Source organism: Melozone crissalis, unplaced genomic scaffold (assembly GCF_028551555.1).
Source record: "Melozone crissalis strain CALT ecotype California unplaced genomic scaffold, PUWL_Pcris_2 ptg000006l_1, whole genome shotgun sequence".
Taxonomy (NCBI): Eukaryota; Metazoa; Chordata; class Aves; order Passeriformes; family Passerellidae; genus Melozone; species Melozone crissalis.
Genome location: NW_026535784.1, coordinates 17,982,904 through 18,008,755, shown reverse-complemented (window position 1 = coordinate 18,008,755; position 25,852 = coordinate 17,982,904). Strand labels below are relative to the sequence as shown.

At 40.0% G+C, this 25,852-nt stretch overlaps 1 protein-coding gene across 4 annotated transcripts in view; it reads right to left on the bottom strand.

Moving 5' to 3' along the window:
* LIMCH1 (LIM and calponin homology domains 1) overlaps window positions 1-25,852 on the bottom strand; it is a 176,195-nt gene that overhangs the window by 75,848 nt on the left and 74,495 nt on the right. For all 4 annotated transcript variants that reach the window (XM_054294608.1, XM_054294605.1, XM_054294606.1 and 1 more), the window contains exon 3: window positions 20,674-20,743. In XM_054294608.1, the coding sequence (XP_054150583.1) occupies window positions 20,674-20,743 (70 nt within the window). The remainder of the gene's footprint in view (window positions 1-20,673; window positions 20,744-25,852) is intronic.

The following is a 25,852-nucleotide window of genomic DNA, read 5'->3' as shown; positions in this document are numbered from 1 at the left end:
GGGGAAAGAGAGAGATACACACACATATATATATACACATATATGTATATATGTGTTACTATTTCTCCAGGATGCTTTTCTGTGTATGTTTATCTATATACATTTGTTTAACAATACATATGTGTGTGTGCATGTGTGTGTATATGTGTTTTACTGTTCATCCAATATGCTTTGCTGTATATATATATAACAAAACTACATAAAAGACTGTTCTGTGGCAAACCCCAAATCAGTAGATTTGGAAGGAAATGGATCATAGTTAGGACACATTCACTCAGAATGCTGAGGATGGTTAGCCTCCAGAAGAGGAAGGCTGACAGCACACCAGAATTGAAGGCACCTCCCAGAACAGAAAGGGGAGACAGGGATGCTCACATCCCCAAAGGATTCTGGCACACAATAGCCTCACCCACAAAAATCAAATGCTAGTGGGGAAAATTAAAAAAAAAAAAAAAAAAAAAACCCCAAAAAAACAACAACAAAAACCACAAACAAACAAAAAAAAACAAACCAGAAAGAGATGATCCCTGGGAGCAGGGAGGGGCAGCAGGACTTACCAGCCCACCAGCCGGACCAACCCTCACCTCCCTACGGCCGCAACCCCGCGCTGCCCCCACCGGGCACGGGAGGACGGGCAGCGCTGGGTGCGGATCGTGAGAGCAGAGGCAAGGGGCAGGAGCAGAGAATAAACACCGCCTCGATCGGACTGAATCAGGAGGAGCAGGGATCACCGGGCGGGCACGGCACTGCCCGGCTCCGCAGGTAGAGCCTTCCAGCTCCCCTCGGAGAAGCTGGGGAAGGCTGCCTTTGCCAAGGAAGCCTGGCTTTCTTCTGCTTCTTTTTGGGCAGCCAAGAAGGAAAATGTGCATCTCCTTCAATAACAGTCCAGCTTTCTTGTCAGAAAGGCAAAAAACACCTTTAAAATGGTGTGAAGAAATGGGCCAGTTGGTACTGTACTTAAACTGCACAAAACACACCAGAAATCCCAAAAGTAATTGAGTTACTTTCAGGTAATGTCTCAGTCTGCTTGAAGACAAAAAAAGAATCATAAAAGCATCAAGGTTGGAAGAGACCTTCAAGATCATCCAGTCCAACCATCCACCCAGCAATACCCCTGTGATCCCTGAACCATTAAACCACATCACCCAGTGCCAGAACCAGAGGCCTCTTGAACACCTTAAGGGATGTGATTCCACCACATGCATGGGCAACCTATTCCAATGCCTGATCATCCTACAGTGATTTTTTTTTTCTAATACCCAGTCTGAATGTCCCCTGTCTCACCTTAAAGTCACGTCCTTTAGTCCTCACTCTGTAGGCACAGCAGAAGAGACCAGCCCCCACCTCACTACAACTTCTTTTTGTGAACTTATAGAGAGCAGTGAGGTCCATCCTGAGCCTCCTCTTCTCCGGGCTAAACAACCCCAACTCCCTTTGGGTGTCTCAGTACCTGACTCCAAAGGTAACTTAGCTGCAAGTGCCCAGGTGCTTAGATCCTGCTGCTCCCAGCCAGGCTTGATAGGGTAAAAACCTGCAAGTGCCTAGAGCAAGAAGATAGTGCACAACTTTGATGCTGCTATTGATTGTATAAAAACTTATAATTTCTCAATAATGTGGATGGAAGCTGAGCAAAGGAGAGAACATGAGCAAGAGCAAACTTCAACCCAACAGGCAAAAGCAAACCACGAGAGGCTGGGAGGGGTGCACAGAGCATGAGCACAAGGCTGACTCTGTGACTTCACTAGTGAAGTAGGTCCTGATATCACCCCTTGCTACATCAGGTCATAATCCCTGAAGGCATGAATTAAACATTTAAACAAATGGCGGCTCAGTCAACTTCCATGCCTTTGGGAGAGAGAGCAGATGATGATCAGATGATGTGAACTCCCTCAGATTTGTCAAACCCAAGATACACCCTAAAGATGGCTTTGTTTACAGCACTGAATACAGAACATAGGCAGGCAGGGAAAAACCCAAAACATTTCCAGGCTATTCACTAGCTCTGATGCTGATGAAATCACAGCCAGATGTCAAACAGATGTTGGATTTTACCAGGTCATGAAGAGGGGATGCCTATCTGATGCCATATTCTATGGTAACAGCCCCGCTATGGCCAAGGAAGAGGGTAACATCTCCTTTCCACCCCTTCTCTGCCATTCACTCCCTCAGCTTTTCAATACCAGATGATAGTGTCTGGCTTGTGAGGGATTTGGTCTCAGTTTTATGACTTCTTCTGTTATCCACCTTTCACTTTTGTGTGTGTGTGTGTAAGAAGTTTACAAAGAGCAGGGTTAAAAACAAGTTCTCATACAGTGAATTGTAGTGAAGCACTCCTAGAAGCCACTAGGAATTCACCTTGAAAATCCAGAGCCAGAGGGGTAAAAACACAAAACCTGCAAAAACAAAGCATGGCTCCTTTTGTGGTGATAGAAAGGACTTAGTTATCTCACTCTGCCTTCTTGGTGCAGCCATGAAGTGGGTCAATAGAAAAGTCATGTCAGAGTGGGTTGGGGAAAGAGCTACAAAAGAGACAAGAATGAAAGAAGCATCACAACATCATGCTCTGAGGGCAACCTGAGCTCCCATCTGTGGCAGCTACTTCTTCTCCATCCTCCTGGCCATAGTTGTGCTGTCTGTCTGAAGAAGAGGAAGAAAGGTCCTAAAGACAAATTTGACCTTCATTTGCACTCACATTATGAGTGCCGGAGTATGACTAACCTAAACACAGATCTCTAGAGTTTCTGAAACCACAGCTAGTGCCACAACTCTGAAACCACCGCTAGTGCCACAACGGTTCTGTCAGAACATCCTCTGGGGAAACTGGACACTTTCCTTTCTCAGCACATCCCTGCAGCTGTTGTCCCCACAAATGAGGTCTACAGCAAAATATAAAAACGGGCAAGAAATTCACAAGTAAGTTTAGGAGACAAGCTGCCTCCTAAGTTTGGTTTGTTTGAATAGACCCAAAGCGTCAAGAAAAGTACAGAGTCTGACTATGGATTTATAAGTACTTAAAAGACAGCCATCCCAAACAAATTGCTTAAAGAAAACAAAAATACATAAACCTTAATCTCCAACACAAGTCCTTCATGTGTTACATATAGTCATCAATTAAATCAAGCAGTGCTGAATAAACCTGTGCCTTTCCAGGCTGCTGTCAGGGCAATTGTGTGTTAAGCGATGGCACAACACATACTTTTAAAAAAACTATTTATGTGATTCTACTAAGAGGGGTACTTTGGTGGTAAAGATGATTACCTATGCAAAGCAAATATATGTGCTAAGATTTATTCCATGTTTTCCTTAATTATACTAGCAAGTCTACAAAACACCTTTTTTTTTACATAACCTTCCTTCTTTTCTCTGCCTTCAGAGTCCAAGCTTCATGGGATCCCTTTGATCACATTTGATATCCCAGGGCACTGATACCCAACACCTGCTTTCTATATTTTGACTTGACTGTAGAGAAAATAACCTTGTTTTCCAGGAAGAGCAGTGTTGACTATTTAAGGGACCCAGCTCCAGGAAATAATCAGATTTAAAAACAATCTTTGGGATGGAGTGGGTCTTGCAGAGAAGAAAATGAAGAAAAATTCTGTGCATCATGAGCCTGTCCACCCGAAAAGGTGTGTCTGATTGCATTATTAATTATCTGACCAGCATCATCTATTATAAACCAGTACAGGTAACACAAAGCATAGTCAGTGCATCTGCATGCAGCTTCAGAGATTACTACCTGAAAAAATACTTCTCAAGCTGTGATGACTGTGATGACAGCAGTCCCTACTGACTGCTTTTATTTTTTCACTGTCACTACACCACAGGACAAAAAAATTAAGGAAACAGAAATGAGCAATAGTGAGAATTATACATAATGCTTTTCTGATACACAAGTAACTGATAAATTAGAGACATAAAACTGTGTGGGAGGTATAGCCTCAATTCTTACCTTCCCCATGTAATTTATCAGCTGTCTTCCTAATCAGGCACAGAAGCAGATTTCATCACAATTGTATAATCCCCCAAATATAAGGTTTTAATGAAAATATGTGCATGATTAACATAATCTGAAATTTTGTGACATCCAGTTATATTGGGCCAGCTGAGCATTCAGGGCTAGAGAACAGCTGAAATTTTCTGAAGTTTATTTTTAAGGTCTGAAACTGTAAAGGTACAAAAGAAATCAGTACCTAAAATTAAAATCATTATGACATCAAACCTCTAAAACTGAATGTATGACCACCACCTGGCAGCCTCATAACACTTTTTCTAATTGCAGTAACTACTCACTTCTAGTATGACTTTACTTTCTTGCCCCTTTTCTTTACCATGGTATGTTCCCTTTTGCTTAGTATATTAAGCAAAGCTATCTTCCATTTAAAGCCACAAAATTGTAACACTTGTCAATATTTGGACTTCTCTCAGTAGACTGCAATCCACCTCAGGGATCAGGACACTTTGCATCCTGAGCTGTTGGAGGGCCTCTCCATCCCTCTGTCCAAGTACAACTGCTGTAGGTGGGCCTCAAAAGATGCAAGAAAGCTGCCTGTGGGGGCCAGGGGCCTGGCAGTAGCTGTTAAAATCAGACCAAATCTCTATTCCCCAAGGCAAATAGCAAAACAGTGAAACCGCCAAGGAGGACTCATTCCTGGTCAGTTCATGACCTCTGCAAAAAAAAGCAACAAATTCCACTTCTCCTTTCAAATTAAACATCTACTCTTTATTGCCAAGGAATATGTTTTACTAATCTGTAGTGTTCAAGGTTTGATAAACATCAGAAATATTTTTGCTGCTGTTACACGATACCTGACATACATTTTTCCCCCACTCACAGCTTTGCATTCTCATGCCAACATTACATAAAACATACTGGACTTCTTAAATGTACAGGTTGGGGTCTCCTTAAAACACTTCTAAAAGAAGCTGTTCGAGTCCAAAAGCCACAATTTTTTTTTTAAATTGGCTATTTCTACTGAATGAAGTTCCAGCACATTCCCCATGAAAAACCTACCTTGTTGGTTTTACTTCCACTAAAAAAATAAATAGAAAGCTTTCATATTTAACTGTCTAGAATTACTTTGGTGAGGAAAAGGAAGGGGAAATGCATAATTTTCAATATTCTGCAAGTGAATTTTACAGATAATCAAAGTATCTGTGCAAAAATATGCTCAGTAGATCAGTGCCCATTTGTGACTTTGACCATATACAGTATAACAGCTTAAATTATTGAGTACTTCAATACTATATCCATGTATCTAATGTTTCTTTCCAAGATATGAAAACATACATTTGGTGTCTAGATGGCACGGCCATAATTATCAGTGATCTTGAATATCTACAGCTTTGGTGGGGTTTTTTTAATGGTAAATACTCATGGCAAGATGAACTACCCAATAGACTGGCAGTGATTTCTTTTCCACTCCTTTTCAAGTATCAGCAAGCAATCACTAGATTCAAGGAATAGCATGACTATTCCTGAAGCTATTGTAACTGCAAACCTAGATTAACTACACAGAATAGCCTACTTAAATTACTTGAATTGCTACTGTTCACTAAGTCTATAGTGGTCATGCAAGCATGCCTTTGAAGTGGCATTTGGAAATCGAGATTCATGGATTACATCTGGAGGCCAGTGTAATTTGAGGCTGGGAAGACTAAGCTTTCAGGACAAATAAAATGTAGTACAATAATATAATGTATTTAAGAAGCAGAATTTCCTTAAATTAATGGAAAAAAATCAATTACTAAAGCAAGAAAGAATGAACAGAAGTCTTCTTTAATATGGTGCATTCCTATTGCAAAGCATTTTCCCAGCTCTTTCACAATGTCTTTGTTTTGGTTCCTCTGGACAGCAGAACAGAGGGTGGGAAAGGATGTGTCCTCTTACAGGACTGAGATCCCTGCTGTTTGGTTTTCTTCTACACATTAGAGGTGTACTACTGCAACGCTCTCTCCCCTCAGAATACACAAAGCAACAAGGGTAGGAAGACGTGTTCACCACATGGATCACAGCAGGTCTTTAGAAACAGGATCTAAGCAGTGAAGATGGCAGAAATAACTTGTATTGTTTGTTGGTGAAGTGAACAGAAAAGGAGAACAAGTTGGCTATCACTGATAATTTATTCTTAAAGCTTCAGTTAATACCCTACCCTCTGTCCTTTCCAGACCTGAGATAAACTTTTGTTTGTTAGAAGAAAAGAGCCAATCATGCTTATAATTCAGCTTACCTGGGTATAACCAGTGGCTCCTGCTCACAACAGTCACAAATAAGGCCAGCAGAGATGTTCATATATGATCAAACAACAAGCTTCCAACTCCTCACCTGCTAATTCTGAAAACTGTTTCAATTTAAAGCCACATAAAAACACAATAAAACTTAGCTGATGAGACTGTATAAATGAAAATGGTAAATTTAACATAAATATGATTTTTTCCTTTCCCCAGCAAAGGGCCAGGACTCAGTGTTGATCAGAGAGAGGCATTTCTAGACAGAAGAATCAGTAGAGTCTAGCAAGATTATTAGGCCAGGCATCAGAGACCATGAAAGCAGCTGTACTAGCTCCAGCACCAATAAGAAGCTGGCAGCAAATTAGCTGATTTAAAGTACTGCAGAGTCCCAGTCCCCAGCCAGCTCACATCTCCAAACCACTCCCATGGGTACAGATTTCTGGAGAATGCAAAAGTTACACATGGATACCCAAAATCAGCTCAAGGCCAGCAGGACTTAGTGGCTTTGGCAAGCACTTCTACACTGCCCTTCCTAGTGACTGGGGAATACATTCATCAGACACAGAGCGCCTTGCTTCAGTGCACTAACCCAGCTGATGCTAAGCACTGTGCTGAAGCCAATCAACCTTTAAATCTGGAGACCCTCCTGGGAGCTACCCAGGATTTACAAGGTCAACAGATGCAGCCCCATCCAATACAGGGGCTACAGAGCTATGCAACCACCTTAGGTGATACAGGAACATTGTCATCTTATTGCAAAAGTCCCAGACCTTCACGGTGATTTCTCACGGGTAACTCCTTGCAGCACTGACCCCTTCTTCACAGTACAGCCAACAAACCCCAACTCCCTTCACAGCCCAACCAGCTACCCCACTCTTTTGCAGCACTCGTCTTCTTATTGGGCACAGCTGTGGCCTGTTAAGGGCAGGCCTGTTCCTAATCTTTGGTGATTGGTACAGCTGCAACTCCTCAGGTGTGAGACTGCCTTCTGCACTATCTTTGTTTTCTTACATCCTATTCCCCCACACAGGAACATGGCCCAAACTGCACTGCACAGCCCACCCACTGAGGAGGCACCAGACCCTGGTCACACATGTTCTGCATGCTCTTTGCGTACATGCCAGCCAGCCCAGAGCTGCTCAGGGGCTTCAGCATGCCTGTGGCTGCAGAGACTGTGGAGAGTCAGCTAGCACCTGAGCAGCACCCACTTTCTGGGGCTTTTTGGCTTCTTGGAATTCCCTAAATGTGCTGTGCAGCACCGCCAAGGCCATTTGCCCTCAAATGGGAAAGGCACTGGCATCAAGCTGCTCTCCTGCAAGAGAGCTGTGGCTGTCCTGAGCAAGGGGGAGAGCTGCCAAAGCCAAGCAGACTATTCAGTGAGTTGCCCACACCCACACCACAGAGGTCATCCAGGGTTCTGCATTCTCTGGCATATCCTAAACTCCACCTTACATTATCCTGAATAGAGCAGTTGACTGTTTTTCCTCTTATTAACTTCCTATTCTCAGTCTGGCATTTTTATTTCTCCAACTTGCAAAGTTACAGAAGACAAGAATATTTCTATGCTGCTTTAGAAAGAGAATAAATTATATTGGAAGCTGTGATGGAGAACACTGATCACAATCTTTGAAGTTCTTGGTGTGCAATTTACTTACATAATAGTTTGTTTTAAGGTTTAAGTGCTAGATTTCTAATATTGCTCATCAAATTTCAGCCAAATGAAAAAGAACAAGCAAGGTGAACTACTCTTGGAAAGATAAACTATCTGCAAGAATTTTTGATGCAAGTGTGAGAACACTAAGAACTCTCAGTTCTTCAAAAATGTGTAAAGGTCTGGAATTCAAGGAGTTTCAGTTCTCTAGGATCATAATTTAGAAAGTAAATTTTAATCAGGATTGGGTGGCTCAAGAGATTGGGTAATAGTATTTAAAAAAGCAAGTGATTAATCTCTGATCAACCAGAGGGTAAGGACTAAAGAGCATTTAAGGTCTCAAACACCCCTGGGAACTAGCCAACTTAGTCTAATACTGTGGGTGCTGACTCTAGGCAGATTTTGGTTTTTCTCACACACAGTGCTTATGAATAGGGTCCTCTAAATTTCATTAGAACTGTTTCATCATTCTCCCCAAAATTCTGCACTAGTTATGCCTTTGAAATGCCAGTGGCAGATAGATACTGAGTTTGCTGATAACACTATGCTGACAAGTACCTCGTTCCTCTGTTCCATTTTACTGCATCTATCTGTTTTTTTCTTAATTACAAACTCCTGAATCGACTCGAGGTGCTGTATAGATAACAGGGAAGAGGAGATTCATATCAGCACGGTGATACTTTGCAGGAAAATGGATTTTGGTCAGTGCTGTGTCATTCAAACACTCAAGATGCGCAAAAATGGAGGCCAGGCAGGTCTGAAGACAGAGCTCCTAAACTCCATTCAAACTAATCATAATATTGGATTGAATTTTGCTCTTTGGTTTGTTTCAGATAGAATGAAAGAACAAGGAAAACTGTTGCATTTTTGCTGAAGATATCATCACCCATTCTAAAATAATTCTGTTAGTACCTTGCTTACTCAAATTTTTGGTCTGGTTGGACTGCACCAGTTGTCCAAGAGGATGTAATTACCTTGCTTCTTCCTTGTCTAAAATTCTAGACCACTGACATATCAGATTCCACCCAGTCACTATTTAGCAGTGTAAAAATAAAATACAGGCATGTACACTAAGGGAGAAGACCAATCTAGCCTGACTTCTCAAAACATACAGAGCAAAGCAAAACTCAGCCTCCTGTGACAAACTTGACATCATGCTACTTTTTTACCTTAGTCTGTCACTAAGCACTGAATTTAGTTACAATTTTTTGTGTTCTTTTGGCCCACAACATTTACTTATGTACTTAGTTCTCTTTAAATCTTTAGAGGCCTTTGTATGAACTCTGACAGCACTCCCTGGGAACCATTCTGTTTTATTTACAAGTATGCAACTAGTTTTGCCAATGATTTATGCAATTCCTGCATTTGTTCATAATTTGTTTTCTGAAATATCAGAAAAGACATTGTTTCCAATACACAGTATCAAGCCTGTAGTAGTAGTTATTAATTTTTTTTAATCTGCATGTTTTTTCTTTGAAAAGAAACAGTACAGCAGAACAGTGTATCTGTGTCTGGTGCATGGTGCACCACATTTCAAGTTTTCCTTTTCATGCAGTTGCTATAGTTTAAGAAGCAACTACTATGTGACCCCCTCATCGGTAACAGGAGAAACTCAATGAAAGAAAACATCCAGGAACTGTAAAAAAATAAAGTTTTTTTTCTGCTTCTGCAGATGCCAAGTGAAAGTTGCATGAAATATTTTTCTAGATCAAAAGTTGAGATATTTTATTAGCTGGTGCTGCTGACCTGTGCAGACAGTCTTCTGGCACAATTTTCACAACTTGTTTACAGTATTACCTCAGTTACCTGGAACTTCGTGTTATCCCTACAAGGGTCAAATTCCTGACATGTATTAATTACACTGAAAATTGCCCTGGATTACTTGAAACCTCAAATAACTGAACCTATCCACTATCCTCCCTTTTAAATAACAGAGGACATACTGTATAGTGGTGCTAATACTTTGTGGCTGATCCCTGTAACTCCAGAAATTAATACATAAACGTCACACTTCTTATCTAGCAGGTCTACCAGCTTTGGTCTGAAACCAGGCTCGAGAGGCAGACAGCATTTATAGCATGGTCTTATTCACTGCTGTGGGCTGCAGGATAGAAGGAGATAGGAAGGACAGGAAGGTTAAAACCAAAAACCACTGACCAGCACTCCTGATCCATGCACTGCTGGCCAAGGGAACAGACCTGCTTCACAGTTCAGCTCTCTTTAGTTGCCAAAATGACCTTGGATCCCTCCTGTAGTCAGCCAAAGACTGGGTGCTGCCTGCAGGGTAAGCCTATGTCTCACTGACACTTGAGCTGTTTATTGTGCTGCATCTTCTTGTGCAAGTCAGCCCTGCAGCTTCCCCCTGAAGGCACTCACCAAGCAGCTTCACAGGAACCTCTATAACTTCATTATATCAGAGCTTGAATGGAAAGATAACAATTCAATGACCTACTGACAACTTAGGTAATTTAGCCAACAGCAGGCATTAGCTCTAAGATCCCTAATGCTGTTGCTAGGCAGGAGTGGTAAAGTTGGGATTGGTTTTGGAAAAAAACAGCAAGCTTCTTTTCAACCAAAGGAGAAACAGTATTCAAAGGACTACAGCAGTGAGGCAGCTTTCATTAAGAAAAGGTATGAGAAATATCCAGGAACTTTTGGTAACACCCATAGGATTTGTTGGCTGTGCAGCCAAGCTACACAGCACCCATCCAACCCAACAGTTATAAATGGCAAGCAGCAAGAGCATCGGCAGCCTGAGCTATCACTTTAAGGCCTGAAACATTTTGCCCCACAACAGGTGCAAGGGTAAGTGTCACAATCTGGCACTCAGTCCAACATGCCTCCCAACACACCAATGCCACTCTGCTACATATTAAGTCAAGTAGCATCTCTTTAGCAGTAAAAGGAGACCAAATAATACCAACATTATGACTAAAAAAGAGAGAAAGGAGAAGGGGGAAAGCATCATGTTTACCATTGGCCTTATGGGGTAACACAAGCTCGGTTTTAAATTGTGGATGAGAACTACTACAGTTCAAAGGAGAAAAGCCGAGGTAATGAAATAGTACAACAGAATGAACTGAAAAAAGCTGAGCTGAACTCAGTACACACTTGGATGCATGCATGCATTTAGCAAGTTCAATACTCTCCCCTTATTGAAAAGCCTGAAAAGAAAACTCCCTTTCACACACCATGCAGTAATAAATCAGCATGCACTATTGCTCCAAAGAAAAAGACATTCACCATTTAAGTAATAGTGCTTCCCACATGAAAATGAGGAGGCAGAAACAAACAAATACCCGGCAAAAATGAGGACTTTAACAGAAGGACACTACTCTAAAGAGCTGAGGATTGCCTTTGTATTGCAATATTAATTTTCTAGACCATTAGTTCTATTGCTTGTCCATAAATGAATGTGTAATTCTCCTACTAAGCTGTGGGGCAGATTTGCACATTATATCACAAGGCTTTTCAGCTTTCAAAAGGTTAATAGTTAATGGCTTTGATGTCCCTCAGTCAGATAGCTCAGCCTATCTCTGTATTTTCCATAAGCAATTAACTAAGCTGTTTCCTCTGCAGCATTAATTTTAACAGGTTTACAATAGTATCATTAGACCTCTGGACATTTAAGAGGAAATGCATTACAATTGGAAAGTATCATGCCAAGCAGGAAGCAAGTGGCTTTAATCCAGGAGCAGTGAGGAATGCAGAGACAAGGAGAATTCAGTGTCAGGTATTTCTATTAATTCTTGACCACAGCACCAGACTATAGAATTTTACTGGGCTCTTAAACTAAAGAAATCACTTTGCACAGTTCTTCAAGGCACCAGTTTTCCATTAGTTTGCCTTTTTGCTTGTTTGCTTTAAGTCAGGGAAACAACTGCAATGTGATCTTTGGAGCAAGACACGTTCCATCATCTGCATTCAGCACGTAGGCTCCTGCTAGCAACATGCACATCATCTAAAATAAATCCACTTAAGAGTACCCGGAAAGGTTTTCAGCATAGAAACAGCACAAACAGTTGCTAGCAGACATTAACTGCAATGGACTTCACCAAGTTGGTTTGTAGCCAGGGAGGGGATTAGAGACAGCATTCTGCTGCCACCATCTTCAGCCCAAGGGCTGGGGTCACAACAGACTGTGCCTTGCTCTCTTTTCACAGGAGAAGGTCAAAGAAGGTTGAGCTTCCCTGGACCATTTTGAGGTGGCCAATCTGACTATACTGTGAAAATTCTTCCTGCTTGCCACCCCAGGACTTCTCAGGTTAAGAGCTTTTGGGAAGGTACCCTCCCTTTTCACACTTCCAGTGCTGCTGTTATCTGATTGTCAACATTGATCTAGCTGTTCCCTGCAGCAGAGGCTACATGTCACTGAAAAAGACAGTTGGGGATCAGAGAGGGTATTTATAGTGCAGACCTACAGACTCCAACCTGTGAGAGGCTTTTCAGAATTAGGGAGTGAGAATACTACTAAGTATAATTTTAAACACAGACAACCTTTAAATGAAAGATTTAAGGTTGAGACTTTCCCAGATACCGGTGTCCTTTGCTTTTGGTCAATACCTTAAGGAGTACATCTAAGTTTAAACTCTGGAGTTGCAGTTTCAAAACTATTTTAAACTGATGGAATGGCATCTCTTTTCCCACCTTGGTGAGCCTCTTCCTTCTCTTCTGCCTGCATTTCTTTTCATGCTGGAAGATAAAGGGTATTTTTAGCCAGGTCAGTTGCCCACTCCAGCTAATATGAAAGCCAAGGCTGTCATTTGCAGGAATGCCAAATTCAGGATAGCTGAAAGCAACCATAACCTCAGGTCTAGTCTTCCTTGCTAAGGACAAAAGCTGACGCTTATTTAGCCTCAAGCCATGGATAGCTGTAGCTCTGCATATTTTAGGTATGTTGGCCTAAACACTTGCAGTACACCAGCTCAGTGCTTTTCTTTATATCCTCATTGCAAACTAATCAATATTGCAATAGAAGGCACACAAAAATTGCAGGTGCCTGGATAAAACGGCAACAGTGCCGCATTCCCCACAGGACACAGGTGGCACATTGACAGACTCAGGGCATCCAAGTCCTTCATTGAAAATTCCTGAAGATGGAAAATGTCTCCAGAGCATGTGGTATTTGCCAACTATGTAGAGAAGTCATAAGCTTCAACAGTGGGATTTGTTTTGAAGAGTATAAATCATTGCTCAGGAGGCTCTTTGTTCCCCAGACAGCAGCTCAAGGAAGGCACTGATCCTTCACTTCATTAAGTGGGAATTTAAGCTATATGGCAAATGGCATTGATTTGTTAAACTATTATATTTTCTGATATTTACAGATAGTTAGAGATTGTTTTTCAAAAGCTCGCTGTTTCTGAAATATTCACTCACCTCAGCGTCATTAAACCAATATAATGCAAGTCATGGCTGAACTTGCAGAAGGACTCCAGCATCTAAAAGCAAATCTAGCAGTTATTCCAGTAGGCAACCTACATTTTTCATGGCTAGAAAATGAGCCCTTCCTGGAAGCCAACTGCTCTCCCCAAACCAAGAAAGACCCTGTCATCTATAGTAAAGGTTAATGCAATGATAAGGTCAAGCTCACATTTCAGCTGCCTAGTATTATCACTTCATCAGTAGCATGTTTTTCTTTATGCTGTTTTCAAATGTTATCCTTTCAGTTTACTAAACTTCCTATGGAAAAAAAAATTTTAAAACCCTACCAAAAAAACCCCCAAAAAACAATCATTATGACATTTTATAAATAACATCTTTGAGAAGTCACTTGATAGCCCTAAAACAGGTAGACTCTGCTTTTAATCAAACACTTTTTCCTAAAGCATGCTAAGGCTGGGCAGGCAAAGAGTGTCTTCATACAGCAAAAAAAAAAAAAAAAATTCAAAAAAGGACATCCTCTGCAGTGACCATCCCCTCTTGGTTTTATCATAGAAAAGGTTTCCCTTGCCTCCAAATTTGCATATTAATGTTCTAGATTATTCAGTGGGAATAAAGCTAATTATAAACCTACTGATTAAACTCACAGGTGTTGGGAGAGCAGTCTAAAATGAGACTGTGAATGACATAGGAATGCTTGTGATATTTTTGTAGCTGTTATTTATTATTTGTATTAACATACTGTCTAGGAGTCCTGGCCATGGAGCAGGACTCACGGGGTGAGGTGTTAGACAAAAACAGACTAACAGATGATCCTTGCCACAAAGAGCTTACAAGTATTATTAGCATTTGGCCAAAACAAGTCCTGACATTCTCAGCAGCAGAGCTCAGCAGCTGAGGGCACAGCTTAAGCTGACTGTGAAAATGCTGCACCTTTGAATCCTAACCAGTCTAGTTTTAGAAGAGTTCTCAACATGACAAAGTTTGCATATGTCCACAGCAGCTATGGATCACAGTCATCCTGCACAAGTGTCCTGCAAACATTTACCCATCTTGGCTGGTGCTGTTCTCACCCAGCAAGGAAACTGTTCAGAGCAGCCTGGGTACTGAGAGACTTCATCTTAAACAAGGGATAAACTCCTGGACACTGGCAGAGAGGGCCAGTATCCCCAGCACAACAAGGAGTGGTCCCAGCCAACAAGCAGCTCAGCTTATTGAGTGCACTGGGAGCACTCCAGCCAAGGAAGCATCCAGAAGATGGGACTTTAGGCCAGCAGTGAGGTTGGTCTGCCAGAGTCCTGGCTGGGTTCTGGCTGGGGCCAGTGGTGCAGAAAGCACACAAAAACACCTGAGGGATCAATAATGGGCAATTTGGAAACAAACAAGGTTCTTAATTCCAAGTTTCACCTCCAGCCATCATAAACACAACACTGCAGCTGGTAGCTGAGGAAGGAAGGGATTGCCCATGAATGTTAGGGACAACTCATGAGCCACACAGAGGTGGTGAACATGAACACTACTAGGAGTTGGTTAAACTCACTTCTCTGAGGGTGTGTGTTACCGCTAAATGCAGCTCAGACCATCACAAACAAATAAATAAGGTGGGGTCATTTACCTCCCTTTGTTTTGTTTGTTTATTTTTCTATAGTACATGCCTTTTATTAATTTCCTATTATTTCAGCCTCTCTTGCATGCATACATCAGATTATAGTACAACTTGGAAGCCAAGCAACACAGGCTGAACCCAAGTGAAGCAGTGGAATACGTCTCCAGTACATTTGCTGTCAGATCAATTATTCATTTCCAGCATCAAATGTTTGAGAGTTTGGAACCAAACCAAACACACCAGAGTAAGCACAGCCATTTTAATCAATAAAATACGAAATGAGATGCCAGCATTGTATTTTCCATTTGCATTACTAGTTTAAATGGCAGGAGAGCAATGCTTCCAGGACAGCATTTGTATGGTTAATTGGAAGCAATAAAACCCTTCAATTCAGTTTTTAAAAGAAAAATAGCTGAATTTCCATATAAATTTTTGAGTTTTATTTGTTTGCTTCTCATTTTCCCCCCGATACTGCTTTTTCTGTGCTTCCTGCCAAGTTTGAACTGATGACTGTTTTCCTCTTCTGTGATGAATTAGCTACAACTTCACTGCAGATTGTTCCACACAGATTTTGATTGCAAACAATGTGCTTAAGAAACACCTGTTAGTTTGCTTTTATACTCTTTGTGTAACTTAGAAATGTTTATGAATACAACGTACAGCTAAATTCATTTAACAGGAATTTCATAAGGTAATTCTGTCCAGCTCAGATGACACCCAAGGCAAGAAAGTTTAAATGGAAAATCAATTTGAAGGCAGTCTAGAAAGCTAGGGAAGTAAAAAACCCAAACAACATAAAGAATACAAGGACATGCTACTAACCATTATTTTTTTTAAGGATACTCTTGCTTTAGTAAAGAGATTCATTATGTAGTACACTATGTGATGAGCCAAGGCACACAGTGCTGCTCTCAAATACTGGCTAGATCCTAAATATTGCATTCGTCAAGCATTCAGATTTCAGAACTGAAAGCAGGCACAAGAGGTGTAGAGAAACCAATTACTATTTAGCAAGGAAGATCCACAGAAAACATGGCAGAATGGTTTGCACAGAGTATTTTGCTATGCTGGTGACACTTTGTTTTACATCAACACTCACAAAAATGCTTTTGGAATGTGAGTGCCAAGAACTTATTGTTTTTAGATAGACAGGAAATTTTGCTTCTGTTTACTTCACATGTACCACAACTTACACAGCAAGACTTTTTTATGAATACAATTGTGATGGGAAATGAAAATATTCAGCAGAGAATAGTAGTACAAAACAAGAAAACAGAAACTATCATATATTATGACTCTATATATTACAATAGGAGCAGGCTTTTTCTAGAAAGAACTAGAACTAAAGGGAGAGTGACAAATTTAAAAGAAAAAACCAAGACAATTCTTAAAAAAAAATTAGTAACAAGGAGGTATGAATGAAGAGAGTGATAAAAATAATGCATGTTGGTTAAAGTTTTGTGTATTTATCTTTGCTAATTATTTTTAACTGTGTGAGACACACTATACTGTATTTGGGTCTTGTAATTTTATTTTGAGGTTGATACCTGCATGAAGAAACAAGATCTCATTTGCTGAACTTAATTAGTAGCTCAAACTCCTGAAAGCTAACATAAGGACAACATTTCCTTGAAATAACATATAAGTAGAAAAACCCCAAACTTACAATTTGTGCAATATTACAGCATGAGAACAAGCTACCAGCACCAGCAGACAGATAGCTGTTCTTACTAAGGGTAATAGCAAGCTCTCAGAGAACACTTTGCCAAAAGAAACTTCCTGGGAAAATAATGAGGGAAAAAAACCCAACCCTGCTTTCAAAGGAACAAACTTTCTTAAGCAGCACATTCTGCCTCTGTTCATCTTGGTGCAATAACCATGCAACCAGGTGACTCCTGCAAGTCTATTTTTTCCAGTGCTATATCATACATATGTCACAAAGTTAAGGACCATAAACAAACTGAAACCTGGATGCCACAGTAAACAGATCTTTTATGCAGTAGTGCTGAAACATGAGCCAAGATGCAAGCTAAAGTTCATCTCTCCATCTTTGTCTTCACTACTTCCTCCTATTATATGTGAGAATCGTTCACACAGCCTCTGAAGTAAGTGTCTGAGCTCCTGTGGGGATTGTTCAAGGAACTGAAGTAATGCTATAAACTCCCCTAAATCCTGTCAAACAAAAGATAAGGCAGAAGCCTTTTATTTTCTCACAGAGTGACATTATTCAGGGACAGGAAGCAAAAGCTGGAATCTTTTTAAGGGAAAAATAAAGTCAACATACAGTAGTTAGTATTATAGAGCAAACCTTATCTACGGCGATGCTGGTAATTTTTCATAGAATAGATAATAAGGTCTAGAGGTACAAAATTACAATTAATAGAAACCTTAAACATTAGTTGTATTCACTGTGAATGTCATACAAAATGAAAGAAACCAACAGCAACTCACTCAAAAAATTTGCTGGTTTTGTAAAAGTTGTATTATATTCATTGTACTCTAATACACCTTTGCAAGTCTTCTGCAGCTCCCGATGTTTTTTTAATACTTAGTCAAAATACTTCTCCAGCCTTCTACAAATAAATACATTAAATGATGGTTCTAGAAACCTGACAGTCTTAGAACAAAGATGCTCAGTATCAATTTTTTCACATGAGAAAATTTCTTCTGCTACTCCTACCTAAGCCTAATATGTTCTTTAAATGCTTTGTGAATTTGCTTTTTGGTGGGAGCATAAGCTTTCAGGATTAATGAATACTGAACAAGAATGAGAAAACACTTCATCAGATTTAATACTGTCAGTATGAATACCAAAGCTGTGGTCCTACATTTTCTTTCATTAAAGCAATGTATCATTTCTGCTGTGATAACAGAAGCAGTCGGCACTTCTGGAGATCAAAGCAAGTTACAAACAAGCCTGCCAAGCTGAACATATGTAATTCTATATGTAATGCTGCATACAATCCACATCCTGACTTAGACTTGCAACTAGACAAAGATCATCTTTGTGTATTTATACAGCCTGTGCTAAGTATGGTGGTGTTCAGATCCTTGAGTTCTTACTTTAACACCACAGCACGATAACTGATAAATTTTACTTAAATGACTGGTGTTCTGGTCTGCAAGATCTGCAAATAAATTATTCCCTCTTAAAATACATGAGCAAGTCACTGGTCAGAATTTCAGAGTAACTGCAGATTCATCTAGTTTTAAATGCCAGGAAAGATTTGAAGAATTCAGTCTGTCAACACTGAACCAGTTATACATAATACTTACAGAAGTGTTGTGAGAAGTCACTCAAACATGAAACATAGGCAAAATTGTTACACCTGATAATACTTCAAAGTGAACACCTCAGCATGTGTCTGATATGGGCTTCAAGTTTACTGTTATTTTCCTTCCATAAAGGACACTTCCTAATTTTTCCTTACCATAACAAAGGAGAAAAATAGACTATCATTGGAGAATTAGAGTCAAATAGACATTTTGTAGAGCTACATAATATACAACTGTTTGTGTCTCTAGAGGTTGAGGATGAAACAAAAGGCACTTTGAATACTCCACAATTACTCATAAGTTTTTGCTCCTACTGTGTATAAAAGAAAACATACCTATTGTCTCTTCTAGTGAAATAAAAACTTATTCTATCAGATACAGGAAAGAAATGAATTCTGTTACAGTAACTCAGTTACACTTTTTAGGCAGAAGCAGAATCTAGGATTTAAAAGCATGTATCTCATGCAAGGAAGAAAAGGTACTGAAGCTTTCACAGAATTTCTACTTGTACCTGAGGAAATCACACTCACTGGGGTGAAATAACTGGAAAGAAGTAACTATTTAGTATGTCAAGCCAACCAAAACTAAGATAATAAAGAAAAATTGGCAACTAATAAGGGAATGTCTCACATGTAGGGTCATACTACCTGGGAGGTATAACTGCTTCTGGACCTTAGTGTCAATATTTTAACTTCTTTTTCAGATACATAGGCATGGTACAGGTTAGTGAAAAGAAAAGGATACACCCTGTGCTCAAATATACCCCTGATGGCTGTACTTTTAAATAATACACCATAAATAAGCATAACAGACTAGATAGAATACTTGATCCTTTTAATTCACATGCAGTCCTTAAAGCAGCCACTTACTCACCACTGCAACTACAAATGGCAACAAAAGTCAGCAGGTATGGAACCAGATATCTTGGAAAGCAAGGGGAAATTTTGATTGCTTTGTTTGGAGCAATTCATTCACAGAACAGTACATTAAAACATTCATTGGTAATGTTCAATAACTCAAACAGTGAACTTTTAAAATAGCCTAATTTTTTATTAGGAAAAAATACTTAGAAAAGTAGTTACTAAAGGAAATCAGAGGACACCGGTACAGAGGTAATAAAGTGACTTTACAACACAAAAAAAAAGATTTACTGTATAATTAGTAGCCTGAAAACTTCTTTTTTTATGATGCTTTGAAGATACACATCTTGCAACAGAGCTCCATCTCAAGGAATGAGAAAAATACACACACATAATGACTTTTTTCTATGTCCTTCCTACTATAACCACCTTACCATTGGGATTTTACATATGAATAAGGAAAAAACCCAATGTAATTCAATATCATCTTCTTAAAACAGTCATAACAAAAATTGAGTCTTTCCTGAAAGCGAGCCAAGGAAAAGAAAACTGCACTACTGGTACTTTTTTCAGCTGTTTATGTCAAATATTCCTTTCAAATAGGACAGCAAAGGAATGAAACTAGATGGGTTTTAGAGGCAAAAGAAAGGCACTCAAGGAAACTTCAGAGAAAGGGTGGTGGGGATCAAAAATGAGATTCTACCAGGCAGTATTCATGCAGAAATAGCCTTGTCAATCTACATGTTAGACCCAGCCTCAAAGGCTATGCAACAGCATTGTAGAGCTAATTTAAGAGCAAATGTAACATGGTTTCTGATACACTGAAACTTTTTAGTGTTGTTTATACAAAGAAACCTCAACTTCAGCTAGTATCAACAAGTAATATATTCTGAACCTTGTATAGGCCGCAATAAGAACACTGCCAGAACACAAAGGAACCACGTACGCACATGATGAGTCTAAATAGATGATGGCCACCTTCCACGTGCTCAAGGACACTTTATTCCCAATTACAGTTGAAGGTAAAATCAATACAGCCATATTTCTATGTGCCTAATCCTTTTAGACCCACTCCCACCTTCTGCCCCACCAGCAAGCACAGGATTGTGCCACCACTTGAGGGGACCCCCTGAGCACCCAGCGCTCCTGGCAGCCCATGAGCTGTCAGCACATCCTCTGTGGTCTTCCTTGCTTACAACAGAGTCTGGACAAACTTTGGTCTGCCCTTAAAGTCAACATGAAACAGCTCCCCAGATAATCCCAGAATGAATGTTTTCTGCAGACTATGGTACTCTGGGGAAAGGGAAAATGAGACAAAATATACAAGTACAGTTTTCTTCCTTTCCAAAAACTATCTTTTTGTGGTGGTGGCTTCTAATGCATGCATTCCAGTTTTTCTAAAGCTAGTGCCACAACTGAGAGGTGATATATAACCAAGAAGATTATCTTCCTCTAAAAATGTCCCTGACACTTGAATACTGCCTACTTCTGGAAAAAAAAGACTGAAAGGTCTTAAGGTGACTACACAGAGCATTCCAATTTCAGAGGGACTGTCTGAGTTTACTAGGCTAGAAGAGTTCAAATTACAAAAATAACTGCTTTGTGAATCCCATAGTCAATGTCAAGGTGCAAAAAGCAGGACTGAAACATTTTCCTCCATTTGATATACTCACCAAACCTGCAATGGGGGTCGGCAGTCTGTTGATCTTTTTTACCAACCCTGGCTTTATCGCATTCAGCAACCTGTTATGAGAAAGGAATATTTTATGAGTGGAAAGTCATAAAATCCAAATTATCAAACATTTTCCCCCAGTATATAAGGATTTCAGTGTGACTAGAAAAAAAAGAATCTCCCCTTTCTCCTTTCTGAAAACATATATGGACACCCAAATTTGATCACTGAAATGGAGAATATCCACAGCACAGTAACGCAATAGTATTTATTTTAAATTCTAAATTGATCTAGATCACATCAGTGACTCAGACAGACTCTGGGTGAATTTTGACACATCAGCCTGCCTTACCTGTGTACAGGCAGATCATGCCTAGAAGGGCCTGAGAGCAGAAACCTAGAAGGCATCCAGCTATGGCAGTTTCTGCACTGCAGGAAAGTGAGAAAGGATGTACACTTTATGGGTGGCCTGTCTATTTTTTTTCATCTTAAACTTGAAATTAAATGCCATTCTTCCATATATTGTGTTGAACGGAGGGCCCCATAAATCATAAATGAGAGAAGACAAATAAAAAGGGAATTCATAAACCTCCCATCTCATCATGAAAACACCAGTGATACCACAGCTGAACACTGTTCAGCGTCTAAAGATTAGCAACTCTCCAAATCCAAGTTCCTCACCACCCATGAGCATGCTATGAGATGTGCTGACATGGCTCATTGTTACAATACTCAAAAAAATGACCAAGCCTCTAAAAGTGGGGAATTTTAATTGTAAAATCCTGTTGCAACAAACACTGTGTCTTCACCACCCTTCCCCCAAGAGAAAACCATAATGCTTCTTATCCAAAGAAAAATTCAACCAGTTCCATCCACTGGGAAGAAAATCATCAATTCAAGACCTTTGAAGGGAAAAAATGATGTCTGTTTAAATTTAAAACTCTCTGAAAATTAGAATAGCTCCATGGAACAGAGGAACCTCATTTTGGGCTGACATGGTCTCCATTCAAGAGAAGACTCCTCTGGCAGCTTGTTGTGGTAGTAAAATTATTCATATTTAATATTTCAGAGGTGCTCCTGAAAAGTTTATCCAAATGAGAAGAATATTTCTTTCAACTAAAGCTAACAGTCTGTGATGGTTTTCAGCTTCCTACTTCTGAGTTAGGATAACAGGCAGTGTGCCACTGCTCAGAGCTCCACCAAGAGCCATCTCTACACTGTGGCACATTATTTGTTGCTTGATTCCTTAGGACTGTGGCAGTTTACAAGTTCATGAAGGTTTTCATCCCTCCTGTAGTGAACATCTGGCTTTATGAACATTGAAGTGATCACTTTTCCTCACCTCTTTCCCTTTGTGTCTCCCTGAAACAGTTTATAGGTTGGGTTTCTGCAATCACTTGGCCACAACAGGGGGCAGAGTGGAAGATTCTTACTTTCCTATAATCATAGTTAGCAAAGCTTTTGTTCCACTTGTCCAAAATTGTATGCATGTTATTACATTCTTGAAGTTCCCACATCTCCAACACCATTCTCCATTGGGAGTAGCATCAAAACAGATAGGAATGATACCTTTGGGAGTTGGGGGTATTTTTTAAATATTCTTGAAGTTAAAAACTCTGTAACCCAAGCTCATAGAGATGGCTGTACTATTCCTCTTCTGCTTAAGGTAGAATCTAACAGCAATGTCCTAAAACCAAATGAATTATTATACTTTTATTTACAAAAAAAATCACTTTTCCCCATTAGATTAAGAGAACACCAATAAAAGAACTGCCTATCCTCTAGAACCATTATTTTATTTCACAAATGGAAAAAGAATTACTTTTTTTTTTCCCCCAGAAGATACTATGGTACTTTTTAACCTCACAGAGCAGCAACTTTATAAAACTACTATTTTCCATTTAGTTGCTACACCAGGCAATTTAAGATATAAATTTTTTTTTGCCAGAGGACTTCTTTCCAAATACTGTAGCTCTCTTGTGGTTTTAATCCTCAGTCTGCCTATTCAGTTTCAGGAAAAAAAGAATGTATTAGCTAAAGCATCCCATTTTCTTTATTACTCAAACATGAATGCATCAGCACCATAACCAATATTGCAGGTGCAGATTAAAAGTCATAGGCAATAATAGAAAGCAAAATAAAGAGTTCTTATTGGAAACCTCAAATGCCAAAACCCATTCTAAATAAATCTTCAAAATGGCTTGTACAGACTTCCCTGTGAAATACAGGAGAAGGATAAATTGAGAGGAAGGAAAGGAGTAGAGAACAAACAACATTTTAGGTCACCATTTGGAGGCTGAAAAGAGAGGAAATAGGATGGGGCAAGATGGAAAACCCTGAGGAAGGAATTAAAATTATTATTAAAAAGTTTCTCTCCTATTAGAAGCATTTCTAAGCAGTCTGGCACCAAACCCCCCAGGACTTGCTTGCTGCAGAATATGTCAAAGGGAGGTTTCTTCCAGAGCAGACTGTCTGCTTCTGACTTATTGCCTCATCTAGAGCAACAATCCAGATGCCAAAACTTTGAGTGGTTTAAGCTTGCTCTGCTACCAAGCCAGCTGAAAAGTTGTGCTGTTTGTGCAGGGTCTCAATGGACGCCCTCACTCTCACAGTTAGTGTCCATCCCAACTTCTCAAAAATCCACTAAATATACCTCTTCTGCCATAGGCCTCTATACACAAACTAAATTTTCTGTGCCAATTTAGACTTTCATAGAGCACATGTCTTGGTATGTAAAGTTTTATCAGCTCTGTGGGTTTCTGTTGAAATACTGAGCAAACAAGACAGATCACCATTTTGCATTGGGGACCTGGCACAAGATCCTTGGCCATTGCCCAAGGGACAGACTCTGCAGTCTGAACAAAATCCACTCACTCGCACCTTCTCCTAGAAGCCCCTGACAACTGCAGTCCCACGCGTTCTTGCCCCACCAATCCTAACCAAAGGATTTGCCTGCCCTGGGCCTTCTGTCCCCAGCCATGTCCTAGTTAAAGAGTTTTCAGGAGAGAAAACCTGCACCACATATCTTCCTCTGGCATCTACAGCTCCAGCCTGTGCCCTCTTCCCCAGTCCTAATCCTAATCCTTCGCACATTTTGAGCCAAACAATCCCATCAAACACCCAAAAATCAGTAATCCAAACCAGGATACAACTACGAATTTTCAGGCTCCATGCACAAAACCCAAGTCTCTACATGCATGCATGACCCACTCTCAGACCCTTCAAGCTTTCTGTGGGGATTTCTGCTCACCACCTCTAGCACTTATGCACCTGGGCTGAGTCAGAACAACCCTTTGTTCTTCTCAAAGTTCTCTTCCAATTTTCGGTCTAACATAGAGTAATCAAGGTTGGAAAAGACCTCAAAGATGACCAAGTCCAGCTGTTAAGTCAGCACTGCTGGGGATGGTAACCCAATCACTTCCTGGGCAGCCTGGTCCAATGCCTTACAACCTTTTCGGCGAGAAAATTTTTTCTAATATCCGATCTAAATCTCCCCTGGAGCAACCAGTCACTCATCCTCCATTTCCCCTGTGCCAGGAGCTGGCTTGGTGCACAGTAAGACACTGCATAGGAGCTAAAACCTTAGACCCGGCCTGCCACCTTATAGAAACAACAGGGCATGATGGAAGTGGAAAGCTCTCTAGTCCCAGCATAGGGAGATGCTAGGTCACTTCCTTCCCCTGATAAAAACCAGCTCTCATAGCTTCAGGAGGAATCAATGCTCTACTCATGCTGTCCCCAAGGCTTGGCATTCCAGGAGATAAGGTATCTCCATAGCTGGACAAGCTGAAATCAGTGCTAGCCACTGTGTGACTAATTTATTAGACCTTCCTGGGGTTTTTTATCATGAGTTAAGAATTTGAAAAACTTCTGCCAGGAAGAGAAGACGTTTCAGGCAACAGTTGATAAAAGATCTAATGAAAAGCACCTATAAACTGCCCATTAAATTCTTGCAAGAAAGCGTCAGTTACAAAAATATTCAGAGGATGGCTGCCAAAACCCAGCCTCCAAAAATACCTCAGTTCTAGGAGGAAATGGAAGAGAAGCATTTTCAGAGAATAAGAAGAAAAGAAAGGCTGAAGTGATGTGTGTTCACAGATCAATGCAGGTTGGAGGGAGAGGTATCCAACAGAGCTCTTTGCTCAAGTAACAGATCATATTCCTAAAAAGAAAAGCTGACTAATGATCTGATCTAAAAGTCAAAGGGCATTTCATATTTGAGAATTCAGGAAATTCTATCCACAGTAAACCTTCACAGAGAGATTTCTCTCTTCAAATCAAGTTTTACAGACTTACATTCAAACAAGCAGTCTTTCAGCACTTGATAATTATTAGCCTGGACAGCTTCAGTATCCACATATTTTTAACTCATGGTCTAGTAGCAGCTCCAAAATGCCCCCAAATATTTTAAAAGGACAGAAAAACCCACTATTAGTCTTAAAGATGAACAAATCACCTTGAAACAGTGAATAGTGAAAAGTCAAAATATTTTGTTGCAAAAGACATGGCTAAGAAGTTTCAAAATATAAACATGTTCCTGAGGTCACAAAAATATTTTTGGGAAAACATTCTTGAGTGATTGCTAATGATGGCCCTGACATCATTTATTTAGAATCAGATGAACAAGGTGTTTTTTTAACAAGAAGGACAGAACTGCCTTTGTCTTATGAAGGGCTCACTGTCCAGTCTAATATGTAAAACGTTAATAAAGACCTATGCAAATATGTAGTATTGAGAGAACAATATTCCAAACACTGGACTGCATTAGTCTTGCTCTGCCAAAAACTAAAACTATGAACAAAATAGAGGCCTTGCAAACAGCTCAAGAAAGGCAACAGGGAAGAAAGTAACTTCCCAAGCTGTTTATATACAACTTTCAATCACAAGGACTGATGATGTGAAGAGCATCTCATGCCCCTATAAATTTACAATTCATGCATAGTTTTTACACTAAGTAGCAATGGCCATGGATGTGCATTCCAAAACTGCTAAATATGCTTTCTTAAACATACACTCTTGAAAAGCTGAAACTTCTCACAGGATTACTTTGCCTTGCATTTCAGCAACACTCCTTTTGAGTGGATCAGTGCTCCACAGTCTCCTGCCCTGTCAATAACCAAGCATTAGTGAAAAAGCTCTACTATTCAGTCTGCAAATATGCATTTTTGCATTTTTAAACA